Source organism: Lonchura striata, chromosome 4, assembly GCF_046129695.1.
Source record: "Lonchura striata isolate bLonStr1 chromosome 4, bLonStr1.mat, whole genome shotgun sequence".
Lineage (NCBI taxonomy): Eukaryota > Metazoa > Chordata > Aves > Passeriformes > Estrildidae > Lonchura > Lonchura striata.
Genome location: NC_134606.1, coordinates 69,681,694 through 69,702,352, shown reverse-complemented (window position 1 = coordinate 69,702,352; position 20,659 = coordinate 69,681,694). Strand labels below are relative to the sequence as shown.

At 40.8% G+C, this 20,659-nt stretch overlaps 1 protein-coding gene across 1 annotated transcript in view; it reads right to left on the bottom strand.

Moving 5' to 3' along the window:
- Positions 1–20,157, bottom strand: part of TNIP3 (TNFAIP3 interacting protein 3) — a 34,391-nt gene extending 14,234 nt beyond the window's left edge. Inside the window, exons 1-7 of the mRNA XM_077782651.1 lie at positions 20,146–20,157; positions 17,519–17,601; positions 10,955–11,087; positions 5,169–5,255; positions 3,619–3,708; positions 2,981–3,046; positions 1,976–2,107 (exon numbers count right to left, since the gene is read on the bottom strand). Coding sequence (XP_077638777.1) covers positions 1,976–2,107; positions 2,981–3,046; positions 3,619–3,708; positions 5,169–5,255; positions 10,955–11,087; positions 17,519–17,601; positions 20,146–20,157 — 603 coding nt within the window. The remainder of the gene's footprint in view (positions 1–1,975; positions 2,108–2,980; positions 3,047–3,618; positions 3,709–5,168; positions 5,256–10,954; positions 11,088–17,518; positions 17,602–20,145) is intronic.
- Between the last annotated feature and the right edge of the window lie 502 nt (positions 20,158–20,659).

Genomic DNA, 20,659 nt, shown 5'->3' with positions numbered 1-20,659 from the left:
GTCCCAAACACAGTTGGGAGGGGAGGCAGCAGGAAGGCAGATCATTAGTACACACAGATATGATAAAGTCTGTAGAAATTGTTTTGACCACTCACCATATGATGAGACAGAGACAACATACCAGACTAAATCCCTGCTCTCTGCAGTTTGCATGAAGGCATGGGAATGCTGGCAGGCCAAGCAGTTCAAAATCACACCCACTGTTACCCCAGACCTGCATTTCTCTTATGTACTCAGAGAATAAGACCAGGGCTAATGCTGGTGGAGTCCCAGCCATTCCCAGTGCCATACAACACTAAAGACAAAAACAGGAGAAAAAAGTACTGCAAATATTTTCTGCAGCTGCTTTATGTGAATAAAAAAGTGAGATCCAACAATCACAAGCACAGCACACCACAGGAATGGGGTTTTTTTATGTATAAAAGGCTCATCTCTGTGCAGCCAGTTGCAGTTTGGGCTCATCAGAATTTCATCACCATGTGCTAACTAAGACAGTGAAAAATACCCCTGAGTAACTTACTTATACATGAGGAAGCTTAACTCTGTTGTGCTCTCAGTCAGCTGGGACATTTCATTTTCTCCAAAAACCAGGCAAGATTAGCAGGGTATCTCTGCAATAAGTATAGGAACTCATCCAGCAGCTTGCTCAAGCTGACAAGCACTTATTGGCTGAGTGTGTAACTTTAAAGAAATTGCAGATTTAAGAACAAAGTTCCATGCTGGTAAACCTGACTCCATAAAAAAGTTTTGGATTATACCGTCATTTAGTTCATTATTCATGTATGCAGTAAAAAAATCTGAGAGAGTGTACTACTCATCCTTATTTTTATAAAATAGTAGTTATTTTCCCAGGTATTCTACATTAAAAGGCAGTAACGTGAACAGAAATATGGGCTGTCTCACATTGAATCAACACTCAGAGCAAAGTGATTCAGCAAGTACATAACACAGTTTGTCTTAGAACATGTAAATTGCTCTATGGATTTGGAATCAATATGTGCTTAGCTAGAACTAATTGATAAAAAAGTAAGATGAATGTTCTGCTTATGCAGGTGTAAGCTAAGAGGGTTGCATTTCTTTTCCTGCAGCAACTAACTCACATTTTATCTGACCCTGGAAGTGATGCAATAGCCACTTTTTTTCAGGTTACCACGTGAATAGAGAAGCCCAACTTCAGCCATCATCACCATCTAGAAACTCTCACTAGAGGTCATGAAGTACATGATACCATGAAGCAGAATGAGAACAGGAAGCACCACGCTGAGGCATTTCTAAATCGGAGCACAAAGTTTTATGTAGGTGCCCATCATTCAGGCTGGTGGTTTTACTGAGGTGGGGATCCAGCTCAGGGATCTAAATTTAGGTTCAGAAGCCCACAACATGAGCCAGGTCCCAAGGAGTCCTGAAAGAGCAGCCCAACCACTCCGAGGGTGAGGTGAACACCACTCTGGAGCAGCTGATCAGCCCAGACACTTGCAGCCCTGATAAATGCACTGACAGTGTCACTAATATTTGCAGGGAGCTGAGATAGCTGCACATGTACAAGAGCCTGTACTGTCAATACCAAAACCTGGAGCTGCATTAATTCCTTGAGTATCTTTTGCCAAGCACTTTGTATAACATCTGCACTGCTGTTCCTCTGCCATTTGAAATACCTGCAGCATTTTCCTTCACAAAGAAATTCACCCTGAACTGAACTATGAGGAGGGAAATCTGTGCAGTGTAGAAATCAACCTGCTCTTTACTCCCCCACACACTAATGTGCTGTCTGCCAGTCATATGGAAATGACTCTTTCTCTATACACAGTTCTGTGATGAGGCAGCTTAGCAGCCTTGGGTAGGATATTGAAGAGCCACAACCTCACCTCTGGGCTGTGCACAACCCACGCTCTGCCTCACACAAGGGGAGAAAGATGAAAGGCAAGAGAGAGCTCACCACAGAGCACAAAAGAGGTGCCACAGGGCACCCTCCTACCTTTTCCTGCAACAGCCTCTCTCTGCCCAGCACTCGCCACCTCTCCTCCTCTGGATGCTGCTGGTGCCTCTCCTGCTCCAGCTCGCTCACTCTCATCTCCGACACGTCCAGCCTTGCCTTCATCTCTGTCAGCTGAAAAGCAAGTGACACCATGCTGGGCTCATTGAGGATTCTGAAAGGCACAGCACCTTCATGGCGTTGAGCCAGAGCCATAAAAACAGTTCTAGATTAAATGAGGAAGATCCATTTGGATTCCTCTTCTCTTTGGGGGTAAAAGAAAAGGAATTTTTCAGAGCTTGGCAAAGATTTCTGGAAAATATTAGAGAAAATATAAGCACATGAATTCATTCTATAAACTTCCTGTTCATAGCAGGAAACAGTAGATGAGGAGTGTCAGTCAATGAACCAACTTGGGTTCTGGAATACCAGACAAAATTGTAAGCACTGAACTTCACTAGGCAGCTGGTGATAATGTCTGCAGCAATGACACCAAAAGCAATAAGCAAGGAATAAAAGCTATGTCAACTGGATCTTGGATGGAAAAATAACAGAAATCAAAATATGTCTTTACAACTCGTTTTGAGAGTCTCTGCTTTCAGAGGACAACTTTCATGGAGAATTTACCAAAACTTCACAAGAGATGGGACAAACACCAGCATATGGGTGATGATGTGGATCAGGAGCTGGGCACACCAGGCTGATTTTCAGTTAATTGTGCTCTCAGTTCTGTGCAATTTTTACTACAGTGTGGAGGGCATGAAGATCTCTGCTGTCATGTCCACACTGACCCTACTATTTTAGGGACACTCTGCTTCTCTGGTTAGTTTGTCCTGCTGAAGACTGGCACACATTGGCTTCACTTTTATATGATGACATTTTTTCAATTTATGAAATCAAGACAAAGTAAGATATTTATCATGGCTATGGCTGGCTGGTATTTAAACACAGACTTAACTGTCAGCAGGTGGCACACATATTGCAACAGAAGTTTGTCAGCATTGTTACCTGCTTTTCATAAAGCTGTTTCATACTTCTAAATTGATGATCCCATTGCTTGTTCACTTCCAAAAGCTGTAATTACCAGGAAGGTACAGTAAATAACACTTATTTCAACATTTTCAGTAAATCAAAAACAGACTGGCATTCTAATCCTCTGTCAGTGAGTGTTCCCAACCTCCTCATCATCTGGCCAGTTCATTTATTTCAGAAGAGGCAAGTTTGAGGTTTGGCAAGCCTTGCAGCCCATCTGCCAGTGCTTTGGTATTTCAGTTAAAGCACATGAACATTCAGGAAGCAACACTCAGGAAACATGCAAATACACAACAAGCTACAGGTGGATCATTTGCAACACTGCACAAATCCAAAGCGGCAACTCCTAAATGGCCAGGGACTTTCCTGCCAGTTTGCTACAAGTTCCATGACCATATTTCCAATTAGAAAGTCTTTGACTTCAAACAAATGAATGGAAGACTCCTACTGATTGGGATAGTACTGAGTGCAAAACCCTGCTTGTTGTTCCTTGGCCTTTAGCAATAGTGGTTATTAATAAAATTTGCCCTTGGTACTAAATAAACCTCTGCTCTTCCAGATTCATAGGCATGTACAATCAGTCATCATGTGGTTAAGGGTATATTTAAGATTACCTCTCGTCTCTGTCCTTCCAGTGTGAGGATCTGTTGCTCTAGAGAATTAGATGACGAAGGCTTCTTTTTGCTCAGTAATGTGTGCCTTGACTGGAGAAAAGCAATGTTCAAAAATTAACCCTTCTGGCCTATTCTCTTCAAGATTCTCTTGTAAAGCTCCCATCCACCCTGACAGGTGCACAAAATGAAACTGAAACAAACTTTTTCTTACACCAAATTTGTATCTAAATACCTTCACACCTGCTGGCAGCTGATTCTGGAGAGTACACCTGCTTTAAACCCACTCAGGCTGTGTTTTAATTGAAGCATTATGCAAATAGCCACTGAAATAACCAAAATTGTATCTATTTGTACCATCTGAGACACGGAACACGAAAGAGGTTTTTAATTATCTTGCAGATGACAATACAAACAAGTAGTACAAGCCACAAAAGTTGAGCATGACTTGGAGTGGGTGTGAGTAATTCCCCTCATTTAGAAGAACTCGAATAATTAGTAGGATTGCCCCTGATAAGTGCTTGCAGGCCCATGGTGATAAACTTTAGCACAATGGGCTCAAAGCAAAAAATACAGAAAACAAATAGGCCATTTGGAGAAATTTAGAAGATCAGTCTGCAAATGTTCAATTTTTTTCAAGTGTGGAGTTTCACCCATGCAGGACAGCAGCAGCTAGACCCTCATTTTTATAATGGCAGTGTTCTATATCAAAATTTCCAAGAAGTTTCTATGGATTGTCATGGAAAGAAACCTGCGATCTATTAGCAAGAAAGAGAGAGAACTGGAAAAAAAGAGATGGCCTCATAAAAATAGAACATACTCTGGTTAGATACATGCTCAGCAGTTTTTGTTTCCCTCCCTAAATTTTCAACCAATATATGAAAAACAAGAATAATGGTGTGAGCACTTCTGAGGTCTGGAATAAATTTTCTGTAGATAGAGAATTTAATGCTGAATACCAATGAAGATCAAAAGACAGTGTTGCTGTGTCTTTTCAAAGGCAAAAATCCCAACCACATATTTGCCCCATGGCCAGTCCTGCTGAACTCTGATGTGGAGCCCTTGACTTCCATGCCAGAAAACATTTAATCCCTCTTCTTGTAGCTCACAGTTGTGTTTAATTTAGAGTATCTGAAGCAATACCTGGCAGCTAATGAAGTTATTCCCATGCTGAATTGCTTTCAGCATCTGGGCCTTAGGCATATATTGAAGAACATATTTAAAAATGGTAATAATGTGAATAGGACAACTCAACTACACATACACTTGGCACCAACTAGCCCAAATACTGCTCACAGAAGTTAGGGGATCACTCAAATGAACCACTTTGCACCCTTTGTGCAACTTCTGGAGGTCAAAAAACCCCATTAGAAAAGGGCTTCTAAGAATGCCATTTGCAAAAGTATTTCTAACATTTCCTTCCACTCTTACACGGTTTGAATGATTGAGAAAAATCTATTAGAGCACCAAGATCAGCCCATAATTGTCAATCTACAGAGTGACCTGCACTAGTTCAGAAAACACTTCAGAGAACAGCCAACACTGCCACTTACCTGCAATGGTTCTGATGGAGCTTCCATGTCACTCCCACCTGCCCAGTTGCATCCAAGCCAGCCTGGAGTGTTTCCTTCACTGTGGCTCTTTGGAGGAAGAAGAGCAATGAAAACAGATTTTATGTTGGCTGAAAGAGCAGGAGAATTGCTTTCAGACCCAGAAGATCCAGGAGTGCTGCCTGTGGAAGCAGCTACGATCCAGAAAGTAGTGGTGGAATTCTGATTTTAACCTTTTCCTCCTTCCTGGCTGGGGCTTCCCAGAATGGATGAAGCACAATGCCTATGACTAATGTGCCAGGCAAGGCAGCTTTGTGTGCATGGAAGTCACAATTGTCTGGCCAGTTCCCCCCAGAGAGGAAGTTGCATGCAAGGGAAGGAAGAGTATTTGCTTTTTCAGTAAATAAGAGGACAGGCTTTTCTATCCCTGCTTCCAGTTATAAAAAAATGACTTCAGTAATTACAACAACTATTGACACTAAGAGTGATTATCAGAACAGAAGAATGAGTGAGTCATGATTCTAAAGGAGCAATAGCAAAGTCTGTTAACAGCTACAGGGAAGAGCACCCCCATACAAAAACCCCAAGATGTTTAGGGGAAAACCAACACTGGAAAATTGATTTTTTTCCCCAAAGAAAAGTTGCACATAGTTGAAGAATGACCAACATTGTATTTGCACTTCTGCCACTTGCCTTACCTGAGCACGGATCCAGCTTCAAGACACTCAAGACTTGAGAACTCAAAGGTACCCAACACTCCAAAGTTGTGTCTCAGTTTCCCATTTGAAGGAAGATGTTAGCCTTACCAAGTTAAACTCACAGAAAAGATTAACAAAGAAAAGGCTTGCACTGACTTCCTATACAAAGTCAGAATGAAACAGAAAAGTGCAAAGTGTTCACGTCCTCAGTCTTGGAATTCTGAATATTAATGGATTTCAGAGGGAAGCATAGAAGAAAAATACTACTCCTTATTGTGGAAAGATCTCTGGGTCTATGGCTTTTGCAGTGGCAGCAGATGTTGCTTACTTCATTTTGAAGGAATGAAATGAAAGCTAACCTGTGAAATTCGACATAAAATAATAGAAATACATCTTTCAATTTCCAAAAACAGATTTAGAGAAAGTAAAGTAATCCTGTGAAATGGTGAAATTTTGCACCCACATTCCAGATATCTGGTTCACAATGTATGACTAAGCAACTCCTCTTTTGCAAGATAGAAACCCCAATTTGGAAGAAAGCTACTGGTTTATAATATTTGCATATGAAATATGTCCTGCTACCCTGAGGTTCTTTCCATTTTTCTCTTGGTTTAAGGACCAGATGGAAAACTTGTGGTGTATCAAGAGAAAAATTTAAAAACAAAGGTTATTTTAATGAAGACATTTCAGATTCTACATAGGAGTCATCCTATTCATCAAAAATTAGAAGAACTACATCTGTACCTATATCAGTGCTAGACATTGAGCATATCAGGTTGAAGACTATAAACTGGTGCAGAAAAGCACCAACACTGGACATTTGCTTAATAAAAATACAATCACAAGCCTTCCACATTGCACATCTGCTCTTGAGGGCGATGCCTCTCAAGCACAGACACTGTCCCTTCCCCAGCTCCCACTCACCAATCTCATCCCCACACCAGCAGCACGCTCACTTTTGGAGAAATCTTGGGTTGAACAACTGCATTTTATGATGTGGCCTGCAAGGTAAAGCAGCCCCACTTTCTGGTTTCCTCACAAGAGCAAGGTGGAATGTGGTGAGTGAGGCTCTGAGAGGTCCCCTCAGTGGGGCAGAAGAGCAGGGCACAGCCCCACTCATGAACCACAGCTCCCACTTGAAAGACATTGATGCTCAAATTACTTGGAAGAGAGGATGAGGCTGAGACCTTGGTTAGACCAATAATTTAGGTCACAACAGTTCCCTGGAGAGCTGAGTAGTTTCCTGGAAAGCTACCTGGACATTAAAACACCTTGTTAGTGATTTCTTCATGACTGCAATAATGACCACTTGAAGTGAATGATTTTACATAAAATTGGACAGACTAGAACTAAGACTAAAGTACTTTTCAATGCCTTAGTATTCATAGGGATAACTGGTTGCCACATAAAAACAGATTGGAGAAACAAGAGTATGTCTGAAATCCGTATGAAGAGAAGAAATGCCAATGAGTAGGGAACAAAATCTCAAGCTCTTCAGAGGTGATGGTATTCTTCCAGCCAAAACTGGGAGGTTGAAGCAAAATCATTGTCTGTCTCTGTGAAAACAGTTAATAGCACCAAAAAGAAAGAGAAGGAGATGACAACATTCATTTTCATTGATTTCGCAGTGATAAAGACACTGCATTTGTTTGCTGCTATCAAGAAAAACTTGGCTGTACAATAGCACTCTAGAAACCTCAGTTACACAGAAATCCTTGAAAGAATGACACTTTGAGACCTATCAGTTTTCAGAATTCAAAAAGCCCTACAAATCTTTTAAAGCATTTATACTTGGTTTGAAGCTATTGAACAAAACACACAGTTTTAAATTGCTTGGAAAATTCCAGACTGTAAAAGCATTTACAAACCTAAAAATTTGCCAGGTATGGAAAAAGCTGCTCAGGAAGTAAATGGGAGAATTTGCTGCCCCTCACACTTCCTAAGTTAACTCCCAGGTGGCATCTTATAACAACTTAGAATCCTCTTATTAATTTCTATTTGATTTCCATTATACTCTGTAATTTCTATTAGTAGCAGTTTTGAGAGTGTTGTTTTGTTTTCTTTTAATGACCTGTTGAAAAATGAAAAATATTTTAGTTTGTATTCTAGGATGACCTGAGCTTCCTGAGCATAAAGGCCTTTTAGGCATCTTTGGGAAGCTTGCAGTGGGAGACAAATCAGAGCCTTGGAGCTGTGGCCAGCACTGAACACTCTCACAAGCCTCAACACTGCAAGATGATAAAAGTTCTCATTTTCAGAGTGCTGGATCTTAATTCTGGGAACGACTTGTGTCACAGTATTACAAAATATCACTCAAATTCAGATAATGAAAACCATTTCTCACTTCTGAAAATTCTGTCTGTTCAGTAACTGCAGCGAAACCAAGAATCACTAAAAGCCCTGATGCAAGCAAATGTGAGGTTTTCCTTGATGATAACAAAATAATGCAAAAAGATAAAGTCATATATTTTTCCTAGCTGATCATTCATCTGCTGTGAGGTTTGTTGAAGATTTTTTATTTTAATTTTTTTAATTTATTGTTCAGTTGCAGACTTGTAGAAGCTAGATTAACTCTGAGATTAAGATTACTTGGATTAAAATTTGGTGGCTTTTGGGGAGCCTTCACTTTACTTATGTTTTAGTTGAACTTGATTTTTGGCTCTATTGCTGAACCTGTTTTGCCAGCAGTGTTTGCCACAATATCCATTTTCCCATTCTGAGGCATGTGGTGAAATGGTAAAAAAATGAGAAATTTTAGCTGAAGAATAAAATTTGCTCTTGAACCAGAAGAAGAATCTGCCTCTTCCTGCCTCAACCTGGTCCCTGTGCCTCACCAGAGAGGTCTGCTAGAAAGGGATTTTCCCTTCACTAACTATGTCAGATGCTAATTTGTGTCTTAATATGTGGGAACCAGATAAAAATAGAGCAATACATGGTTTTGGAGTAAATCAAAATATTTGAGCACAGGCTCCTGCTTCAGGATTCGCTTTATCCATGAAGCATAAATGACCATAAGGCTTTCAAGTACCTGAGCATTCACAAACTCAGGCCTGCTGATTAAAATGTAAGTTTCATGTGAAAATAATTGGATGACAATTTGCAAATCTAAAAAATTAAAATCTATTCCCTTTCCTGAAATGAAGAATGCAGCATCAGGACAAGCTGCAACTGAAGGAATCATAGACTGAAAGATGTGCTGAAAAGTTAATAAATTTTTATGGAAAAAAAATCCTGGCAAAAAGGGGAATTTGTTTAGAGACACTTATAGATTAGGTTTGAATGTGATTTGAGGTCAGATGGAAATGCCATACTAAAGAGTGCAATTTACACTCTTCACGCCAAAAAAATCTTAGAGAATGAAAATGACCTGCTGTCTCTGACAAATAACTTTCTGATGAATTACACTATAGGGAAAGGTACACTTTTATTTCATTAGTAACTTTTTCTTAACTTTTAAACATATAACTGGCCCCTCATTTTAAGTCCAAATCAGTATAATTTCCCAAATGGTTATTTTCTGGTGGGGGGTTTTTTAAAAAATATTATTTCATAATCTTCACAAAGTCTACCAGGTGTTAAAAATATGACCTCCTTTCCCAAAACACACAATTCAAGACAGGTACTCCTAGCATCTTACACTGAGATTGTTGAAGCTCAACAGGACTGTCAGGCTGTCACTCACTTGAAGCCCAGCTCAATAACCAGCTGAGTGAAAAGTTGCTTGACTTAGAAGTATAAATAAAAAACAGCCAGCATATGTCTAGTGCAGAAATATTATCAAGTGTCCCTCTTTAAGCTCTGAAAACCACAAATACACACACATTTTACAGGCAAGAAGTGCTATAAATGCAAAGAGCATAAAAGCACCAGAGATTAAATACTGCCACGGTCTCCCGTGTGAAGCACTGCAACATCCTTCAGAAAGGGTCCAGGCGAGCACATCCTTTCTCTTTACTCCTCACATTCCCCAAATCCCCCAAATCCTATGTCTCCTTCTGCTGGAGAGAGGCTAACACGTGGAACCCGCTGTTTCCATGGATCATCTGTGGCTTGTAATTTCACAGTTAGGTTCTGCACTGACTTGTGCTTCACCACGCTTGTTTCTCCCCCGCCTCCGGGAATCCCCATCGCTCCCTGTGGCTTCTCTCACCGTTTCTAATCCCACTGGTCTGACCCTGCGGTGTCTCCTTAGTCTCGGCCCAGCTTCGTGCCCCGAGGTCATGAGTCATTCTGGAGATGGCGGTTTGCATGTGAAAGCAGCTGTGTGTAATTTCGGATTTCGTAGAAGAGAGTCATCTCCCTTTTACCTCCTCACTAATTTCCTGCATCGTGCCTCGGCGTGCAGCCTTCAGTTTTCCTCTCCCCATCCCGCGCTGGAGTCACACAGGTAAGAGTGTCATCCCTTGCAAATGGATCATTCACGGTTTAATCACTCCTCTCCTCTGCACCCCTCCCTCCTCCTGGCTCCTAGTTTGTGGAAAACGGGAAAATTCCTTCTATTCTCGATATTTCAGAGGAGAGGAGTGAAACTGAGAGGGAAACCCAGAACAAGTTTCTGACAGGCTTGTTAACCACCGCTTCACTGCAGGCAAAGACAATCACCTTAGCAGGTGGCTTACGATTTTCTGTTTGCAATACCACACAAGTGTGGGTTTGAATCATCATAATTTTCCTCCTCCTCTCTTCCTATTCATCTGAAAGCCCTTCTGACACTTCCACAGGTCTTTGTGTCCCACACCTCTGCTCATTCCCAGTTAAATCAGAACTTCCAAATGCATCAAAAATGAGTGTTTTGGGGGTTACATAGTCCCAAGGATCTGTGTTATCCAAAAGGTACATCTGGTTACAGGGTTTCACACTTAGGATAATAATCAGTGGGTTTAGCTGACCTTTTAAAGCACTATAGAATGTACCTTCTCAGTCACTCTTCCTCATACCAGAAAGCAGCTGTATCAGGGAAAAAACTGTGTAGCAAGTTCATTGCATCATTTCAGAAATCCTAAAGTTTCATGTATAGTCAAGTCCCACAGAGAACATCCCCTGAATGTTCTTTCCTGGCAGATAAATATTGCAAAAGCATACTGCGATTACCTTAAGGGAAGACGAAGTTCTCCGAGGGCTCAGCCTCTCTTGGGCAAGAGGTTTGGGGTCTTCACAAGACTCCAAAGTGTTGCTCTTCCCTATCAGGTTCCTTATTTCAACGTCCAGCTCTTTACTTTCACACCTGCTTAGGAAGAAAAAGCAATATTAAACTTTAGACCAGAACTTGAGGCTTTCTTCTGAATGTGAGAACACAGAGCTGGTCCTGCACCAGGCTCCAGCTCCCTTTCTTCCTGGTATCACAAGCAGAGAGCACCAGGGCAGTGACACACAATCTCCAAGTGCTTTGTGGCAGAAATTAATTTAAAATACTTACAGAAGAAGCCTTTATGAATTTTACCACTTTTCACCGACAAAATCCAAATTGATCCTTTTGGGGATTGTATGAAGACTGCCATATGCCCTCAACCTCACTCACTCACAGTTTCAAGAGTTTTAAATTCAGCTTCAGCAAAAATGCAATCAAAATAGTTGAATATGTTTAAAACTGCAAAACTAGGTGCTCAGTTCACAAAGTCTTTTGATGGCACATTTTGTTTTCTCTAACACTTTGTAGCAGACACCTGACATGCATTTTCAATTTTTTTTTCCTTTAAAGGTTCCTTTTAAAAAACATTTGTACCTTGTAAAAAAACTGGTGTGTTGAGAACACTTAAAATTCTATTTTTTGGTGGGAAAATTATTTTCTTTCAGTCTCTCCCCTAAGGATATACAGGACTTGGGTGCACATAAGGGCTTGTTCTAAATTCATAGAACAAACTTGCAACTAGGGCTGATTCAATTGATACACTGTAATGGTGGAATGTGACTTCTAGATAACTAACTGAAATAATTAACATGAGCCCCTAAATCTCCTAGATGAACCCAAGTTATCAAGAAAGATTTATCTCTTTTGCAAGCTTAGACTTCATTGCCTAATCAACTTAAACCAATTCTAAATATAATTAATGCGTGACCAGAAAGCAAACTGCGAGGCTTAAAAAAATCACCAACCTGTTACAGCAAGATTACTTCTTGATTTCAACAGAAAATACATAATTCTTTATTTGAACCACCAGAAAAACCGAAAGCTGTAGGAGTTTACCAATTATACTTCCTGAAGTTTAGACAGGCAATCCTCAGGGATTGAACCGCAGGTTCTGAGGAAACTCTTGAAGTGAAAGTGATAAAATTACCTGATACACAAACCCATCTCTCTTAATTGTAAGAGTAAATAAGCGTGGTGAATTTCATGCTGATAGCATAGAATGATTCATTTAATGCTCCATATTTAAAACACAGGGACTGTAGCAGAAATGTATTTTCACTAAGCATGGATACAAAATCATTTCCAAGAGGAAATAAAATACCAAAAGTAGCAAATAAGGGGTGGTAAAATTCTAGAGGGTTTTTTTTTTTTTTTTTTGACTGGCTGCTGGTAGGTAAACTGTACTTTCATGGCCCTGAGGATTAAAAGCAAGACCTTCCCAAGGCACATTTTTATGAACTCTACAGTGGTGCAGGGGGCTGCAGCTGCTCCGAGGGCTGGTGGCAGGTTCCAAAGGCTCAGCTGTGTGTGGGTGGCAGGTGAGCCCCAGCAGCAACATGGGCGCCACGTGGCAGCTCAAGGAGAAAACTGCAGGAGGAAAGCAACAAACCTTGCGAAAGAAATCCAGCCCTCCTCTGTCTGGCTAAAAGTTGCAAAATCCTGGGGAAGCCAGGCAAGGGGCACTTTTTCTAAGCAATTCTGTGCTGAGGTTCCAGCACCTCAGGTAGCAGCCAGAGCAAGCACTCTGCACCCTCAAGTGCACCTCCCTAGAAAACAACGCTTTCAGCCCATTTGGACTCCAGTTCCTGATGCCTGAGCTGTCTGAGACAGCTTTGTGCAGCAGAGGTGCACATGCCCTGGGCAGAGCCCTCGCAGTTTCTGAGGCTGCTCAGAAGAACTGAAAAGCCACAGCACGGAAGCAGCCACTCGCTGCTGCAATTTACCACTCCCAGCTGCCAGCACAATCTACTCCGCAGCTTGGGCAGAGTAGCCAGTGCTTTTAAACTCTTTTAAGCCAAATGAAACAGCAAAGCCTAAGGAAAAAATACTCAGAATAAAGTAATAATGCCCCGGTGCAGCCCTGGGGACTGTAAAAGATGAGCAGCAATCTGGCAGGAATGCAGCAGCAAATGCTTAGGCAGGCTGAACTCAGCTCTGCTGCTGGTTTAGCCACTGCAAGTAGAGATGTGTGACCACAACCTCCTGAGGTCAGAGCATGAACCAAGCTGAGAAATACCCCAAAAACGTGGGGGGTTGGCTTTTAATATATTTTTTCAGCCAGGAAGTGTTCATTCCTCTACTCTGCTAATCACAGTTTGATGTAGCTGTAAATGATATTCACCTCTGGCTGCTCCTACCTTTGTCTCTCCCTACATTCTTCTTTCCGGATTTACCTGGGCAAGAGCAGGACCCAGCTGTGCCTGGGTAAAAGAAATAGAACTACAAATGGCTCAGACCTCCACAAACCAATTCCTGCTCTGTGTCTGAAATCTATCATGAAAGTCAAAAAGTTACTTCAGTTTTAGACTGAGAAACTATTCGTGCATTTATCAGCATTTTATTATCAGCCACTTTGATAATCAGAAAGACACATTTACGGTGGCTAAAATATTAATCATATCTGCTGTGTAAGTCTGATTTAGAATCTGGACTTTGAGAGCACACAGATGCTCTGCGTGCCTGAATACATCAAGGGACTTGTGATGAGGAGCTACCCCAGACCAAGAGAATCTGACTACCAGAGCTTCCCCCAAGAGAGCTCTAGAGGGCACACAGCATTCAGATTCGGCACAGAACAGTTTTCAAAATTGCTTTTGGTTTCCTGGAGTTCACAGGTACACCTCTGCACCATTAAAATTTTTCAGAAAACATTAAAAGAATTTTTCTGTGTTCATACAAGATGAAATATATGTCTTCTACGTGCTAAAACTTTCTAAAGTATACTTTTTAAAGTATACAAAGATATAAAATCTACATATAGCACCTTTGCACCACTTCAGTTTTTAAGCTCCACTGGCCTATTTTTATTTTTTGATATTATTTGTAATAGTATCATGCTCTAAGTAATAATGATTATTTGTTTATAAATGGTTACATACTTTTTACAGCAACTCCATCTTTAAGGGGAGAGCCAAAACATGATCAGCTCCATTCTTTGGGTTTGAGCAGCATAGATTGAAGGCTGAAAACTAGAATTTCCTCAAGTAAGAAGGCAGAAGTTCCATAAGAGTCCCAGTTTTGCATCTCTTGGCTTTCCCCATTTTTGACTGGAAACTGGCATTATTCCTTACTCACAGCAGTTGCATGGCAACAATGGACATACCTGCAAGACGTCCCAAGGCATTTATTGCACAATACTAATACCAAAGCCATATAATTCTATTTTAAATATTAATTTCAAGGCTGGTGTGCTGGGGTCATTCTCTTGTGGTGGTGAAAGCACAAATACACACCATAAACAATTGTGAAAAAAAGGCTTTAAGCCAGGATTTACAGCCAGACACCAACACCATGGAGTCATATTTTGATGGGAAATGAATTCCAGAGCTTAATGGTAAAACATGTGCTTCATCCCCTTGGGTGGGCATTTGGGATATAGGATTCTTGCTTGCTAAGCCTAGGAAATAAATTAATGGAAAAAAAGAAATTTCTGCATTTGAATTATGGAGAAAGAACTAGTCAGATAAATTTAAAATGTGCCAAATTTCAAGACTAATTGCTTCAGCTAATATTTCCCTTATTTATGATAATAGACTTCATGTCAGAAAAAGGCCTGTAGAATAAGAGGGAGAAAGGAAGAATCAGACTGAATTATGGAATATTTAATCTAACTTGCTCTAGAAATAGACTTAAAATAGGAATAAAAATAGGGATATAATTCTTAAAAATGACAGTTTATCTGTAGAACAAGCCTATTCTCTTACATTCCATGTAATTTTGCAGAACATTTGCTCTCTTTTAATTCAGTTTTGTAGAAGTCTTGGGGTTTTTTTCATGCAAATACATTGGGATTTTTATATTGAAATCTTCTCCAGTTAAGACTAAAAAACAGCAAAAAATTTCCAGTCCAATAAGCAATAGGAAAAAGAAAATTTTGCCAAGAAGACAGAAAGACTTTTGTTACTGAACGAAAATTGTGCAGCCCCATAAGCTCTTAGAGGTTTAGCAGACTCTAAGCTGATAGAGAATAGTTTAAAAGCGGTGCAGCTCCCTAAGGACCCGTGGTGCTATTCCAGTACTCAACACTCCACTCAAAGTTTAGGCTTGGGAATTTGAACCAGAACTTTTGAAATTGAGCTCCACTCGTTCCATGTTCCACCTCACATGTACCACCATAAAAAATAGTTTATTGGGCATAAAGCATACTGTGCTGGGACAAACACAAAAAGAACACCTGCCTTTGATTATTATGAGTAGAGACTTAAAAAGAGAGTTTAGAGGGGGAAAAAAAAGGCAACACATTATTTCAAATTGTTTTTAGCTGAATATTTTAAGCTGAGTTTCAACCCCAAAAATTTATCCAGTATTTTGAGAGCAGAGCTGGAAAGCCAACCAAGCATCAGCTGAGATTTGCCTGGCAGAACTGCTCTGTCTTCAGAGTGAGATGTCCCACAGGTCAGTGTGGGATTAGGAATAATCTCACCCCAGTGCCAAGAAGAGAGCTCCATAAGGTGTATGATAGGGGTTAAAACATGCACTGTGACCATAGCAGAGAAACACTTAAAACTTTCCCTCAAATCTGATGTAGCCAAAACATCTGCCTCTCACCCCATAAACGTCCCTACACTTCTGTTCCCTTTATGACAAAGGAATGGGCCTTTTTAGGCACATTTAATAGCCAGCAGCTGTTGGGCTGTCAAATGCCACATCTGGAGAAGCTGTGTGCTGTTAATGTGAGCAGAAACAATTATTCCTTAATACTTTTGCTTAATTTTAAGAATTACACAAATGACAACAAAAGGAGGGCATGTTCTTAATGGAAACACATCTGGTTTTCTCTAAAAACAAGCCAAAAGAAAAAAAAAAAAAGAAAAAAAAAAGAAAAAAAAAAGGGGGGGCCCAGTGATTAAGTGAAGCAGCACCTATAATCCATCCCAGCTCAGTGAGGAAAGGAAAGCTACTGATACACAGGCACTCAGTGTCTCAGTGTTTCACTACTCCCCTCAGGAAATTTGCAACATGCAAGAAGACCATGGCTGTTGGTTTGCATTAAATGATGTTACTTATGTATGTTATTATATTTATGATGTTATCAACTTATGTTACTTTTTTCCTCTATGCCTGGATGTTCCTGTCCCTTGGGAAGTTTCCATGCTGCTGCCTCACTCCTGTACTCTATACAGCCTGTATGTCAGGGAAACAGCATCATCCCCCTTTCACTTGGATCTTCCACTTAATTGACTTAATATTGACTGTCTTCATGATGGACAACATTTGGGCTGCCTTCAAACCTCAGAAAAGCCAATTAAATTATTTCCACCAACTTTCTCAGGCTTCAAAGGAGCCATGAGTGAGTTGCAGACAACTATCTCCCTGGAGAGGCAGCAAGTCGGGCACTGTCACCCAGACTCAGCCCCAAGGCCTCACGTAGCTGCGTGTGGATCACCAGTGGAAAGGGAATTGATTTTTTGCCATGAAAATCAACCAGCTGGAAAGCTTGGCCAAGCAGAGCCACCAAGCAGCACGTGCTGTCTGAGCAGATGAACTCTCCCACTGAAAGGCACACATGCAGAAAGCTGTGGGGAGGTGGCAGGAATGTGTTGAAAGAACTGAAAGCTAAAAGGACACGGAGGGAGGCAAATCTAGATGGTTTTTCAAGTGCTCCCTCTTTTTCTGTGGACGTCAATGCCTAGAAAATCTTGTGCCCCTTTCAGGGCACTTTGCTGGCCTTAGTATGTGCCTTTTTGGAATTATATCCCTTCCACAGCCCCTTCTGGACTGGCTGCTTGGCCTGCAGATTCAGCTGGAGTCCCACAAGTCTGTTCACATCTTACATGTGCTTGTTCTTCTGGAAAGCCGTGACACTGATGCAGTGCAATTGCACAGAGCTGACATTTCTAACTGGTACTTGACACCACTACTCTTTTCAAATCAAACATCACCACAAGCAGCCCATTCTGCCTCCTGCTTCAGCCTGGGCCAGGATGGGGATGCTTCACCAACACCCTGCTGAGCTAGGCTGAGCCTATGGAGGAAATCAAGCCCATGATTCGAGTCTGTGTCTACCACACAGAGCTGAGGTATTTGCAGTGATCTACTAACAGCACGAGCAGGACAGGCAGATGAAAACCATTTGGAAATGCAGCCAGGAAATGTAACATACAGTAGCTGACAGGGGACAACCAACTCTTGAAGTCAGGTCAGCTCATTGCCTGCTAGGCAGCCTCAGCTGAAAGGCAGAGGACACTCACTGCATCATACTTAATTCTCTCAGTGTTACCACTAGAGCTAACGCTACCTTGTGAAACTGCAGGTGCCCAAAAAATTTTTAACAATGGAGTTTTTTTCATGTAACATTAACACAGTACCTTTCCATCTCAACACACTGATGGGGGCACAGCTCCATGCAATCCTCTTCACCTTTCTTCATTTTGAGCTCCTCACAGTGAATCTATCAAGCACAGGGAAGGAAAAAAATGGAGTTTTTAAGGGGAAGTAAAAACATCAACAATCTAAGAGGAAAATGTTAGGTAACTAATTACAGTGAGAACAGATAACAGTGTCTTGTATTTCTATTTTATTCTTCATAAACTACAAATGGTTGACAAGTGAGCCAGGAATCTACTTCTTCCTTCCCAGAACCAGCCACTGTTAAGTCTACCACTGTGTCAGGGACAGTTCTGCAAGGGCAGGAGCAACAATAATCTCTGGCTGCAGTGACAAAAATCTACCCAAGGAACAAAGCTGCCAGCAGTTGCAGGAACACTGGAAGGGTTGCAAAAAGGGCTTTTATTAATGATCATAAAAGAATCAATTATTTTTCATACTCGAGAATTCACACATCCTCACATTGTCCAAAAAATTCTTATGCTACATGGAAGTGCCCAGTAAAACTACTGCTCCAAAATTAAGAGAATTTGAGTAATGACTCTGATCTAAATCACTTGGAGAGAAGAGAAAAGGAGCCACATGTAAGTTATTGAGTATGAGTGTGCTGTTCAAGCACTCTGCAAGCTTCTAACAAGCTTCCCTCTGGTCAGGCAAGTTACTCTCCAGCACTGTATTTCCAAAGAGAAGGGAGACAAAAAATCCCAAACCAAGCTCCCAGAGAAAAGGGCTATTACAGGGTAACAGTAAGCAGTCCACATTAAGATAATCCCTTGAAACTAGAGATTTTGAATTAGAACTCCAAACATGAAAAAAGCAAGCATCACCTCTCCGTCTCAAGTGGAAGAAGACATTGTACAAAGAGTGAGCCAACATCACCTCATCCAGAGGAATCTTTCTGCTCCTGTGCTGCAGGCTGGTGACAGCCCTGGGTATGTTTCTTCATACACCTCTAGCTCATCAGAAAAGGAGCCCAGAAGCCTTAGTCTTGTCTTTTGAACAAACAATATCATTATGGTAGTTGCTAGAACTGAAAATTTACATGTTTTATGAGACCTATCTTAAGGACCACTGAAATGAAGAGGGGAGCCATCCAGAGCTAAACCTGCTATTTATAAGCAAATCAGTTTTCAATTACAAGTCACTCTCTTTATTGGTAACATCAACTTAATGTGAAACCACAGCTGAACATTTTATAGAAACCATGCTGCTTCATCTATGTGCAGGGCAGAAATTTAAAGTGAAAGGTTGCCAGCAAAAGATCTGAGGTGTTTGGCATCCCCTGCCCTTCTTAATTCCAATTCCTACAGGCATTTCACACATTCTAAATTTATCTGGTAATCACTAATTACAAGGATCCTATTAAGAAAAATGTCAATTCAGATTCATGTGAAACTTGATTCCAGCTTGTCTGAGTTTTATGAGTGTCTGTTTAATCATTATACAATCACACTGAAGTATGGAAAGCTGCATTTGATTGATTTCAACAGGAGCAGCAAACACTGGGGACTAAGTGAGGACTAAGCCTTATTTTGGAGTGCCTGAACTTGGCCTGCATGTGTCTGACTAAATATAAAATTTGAAAAATATTGACCTTGAATGAACACTCTACTACCACTGAAACAACAGTGGTACAAAAAAAACCAAAAAAAAAAAAAAAAAAAAAAAAAAACCCAAAACTGACCCAGAGCACCACAGAATTCAGACTGTTACTCCAGCTCTAATTTGTGCCACTGAGCACAAAATTCACCTGTTTCAGATGTATTTGCCAAACTGGGCACAGTATTGCAGCCCACATTAAAATGATGCAAGTTAAAAGTCACTGAAAATATGTCACCCATGTTGGTAAGAGTCGTGTAAGACGCAAGCAACATTCTGAAAAACTGGAAAGGAAAAAAATAATGGTGAATGAACAAAAATATATTTATTTAGTTACTGTGTTATTTTCTGGTTCTGCAGTGTGAGCCAGATTTGGGGGCCCTGCTGGGGAGCTCTCTGGGGCTGCAGTGAGGACACTCTGGATTTTCTGTGTCCCTGTTCCACTGAGCCAGGGAAACACAGAAAAAGCTGCTAAAAGCTGACAAGTCCCACATCCCTGTGTGGCCCAGCTGCACACCCAGGCAGCATAAGCATGCATTTCTGCTGCTCACACTGCTGGGGTGGGGGACGTTGTGCAGGTCTCCTGACTCTTAGTCATATGTAGATTTTGCAGCTAAAATCCAAATCCCCGCTTGAGAACCTGAACGAAAGAGATGCAACCCAGCCGTTGTGCCCCATGCAAGTGTTTGTTATTAGGACTACCAGAAGTTTTTATAACCATAATATGCAGTGTAATGCTGTAGGTTTTTATTAGATCTGGCAAACTGAAGCCTAGATGGATAAAATTCAGCTACTTCAAAGAATTAAGGCTCTGTAAAAGAGAAGGTTGTAATGGTCATGTAAAGGATTGCCCAGAATTACATAAATTTTCTGCTTTCTGTCAAGGCTTTTCAGAACAGGAACACCCTGAAGTAAAACAGAATCAGTCCTGCTCACAGATTTATGGGATTTTGCAATAATTGGAAATGCTTGTTAAAAAGTGTGCAGAATTTCCTTGGTGTTCACTCACCAAATTTATCATGGCTCCAAGCTCTAAGTATTTTGGAGATACACCCAGAATAGGTCAAAAAGGCACTTTTTTGGATGGAGTATTAATTTGCATTAGAAACAAGTTTCCCACATAGAAGAAACATATTTGGGGATGAAAAAAATTCACATTGTTCAAGAAAAACAATGAGACTCGCTAATTCTAATGAAATCTTAACTGTAAAATTGATTACAACCAGAGAGGCACTCATCACACTGGTGTTTCAAAATGTTTTCCAAAGTGCTTTTCACAAACATCCTTATTGTAAATGTTAAATCCTGCACTGCTCTTGCCTCATTCTCTTTTTCTTTCCCCAAGTCTAGTTCTAGCTTAAGAGCATCTAATGTTTCCAAACCCTTACTCATTTTACCCAAACTTGCTCAGTAATTCACTTTTATTTAATTTGTACCAAAGCGATATTTTGTAGGAATGCAATGTAAAATGAATGCCAGAGATGAGCCAGACTAAAAGTGCAGAAAAGGGGTAAGGAGATGTT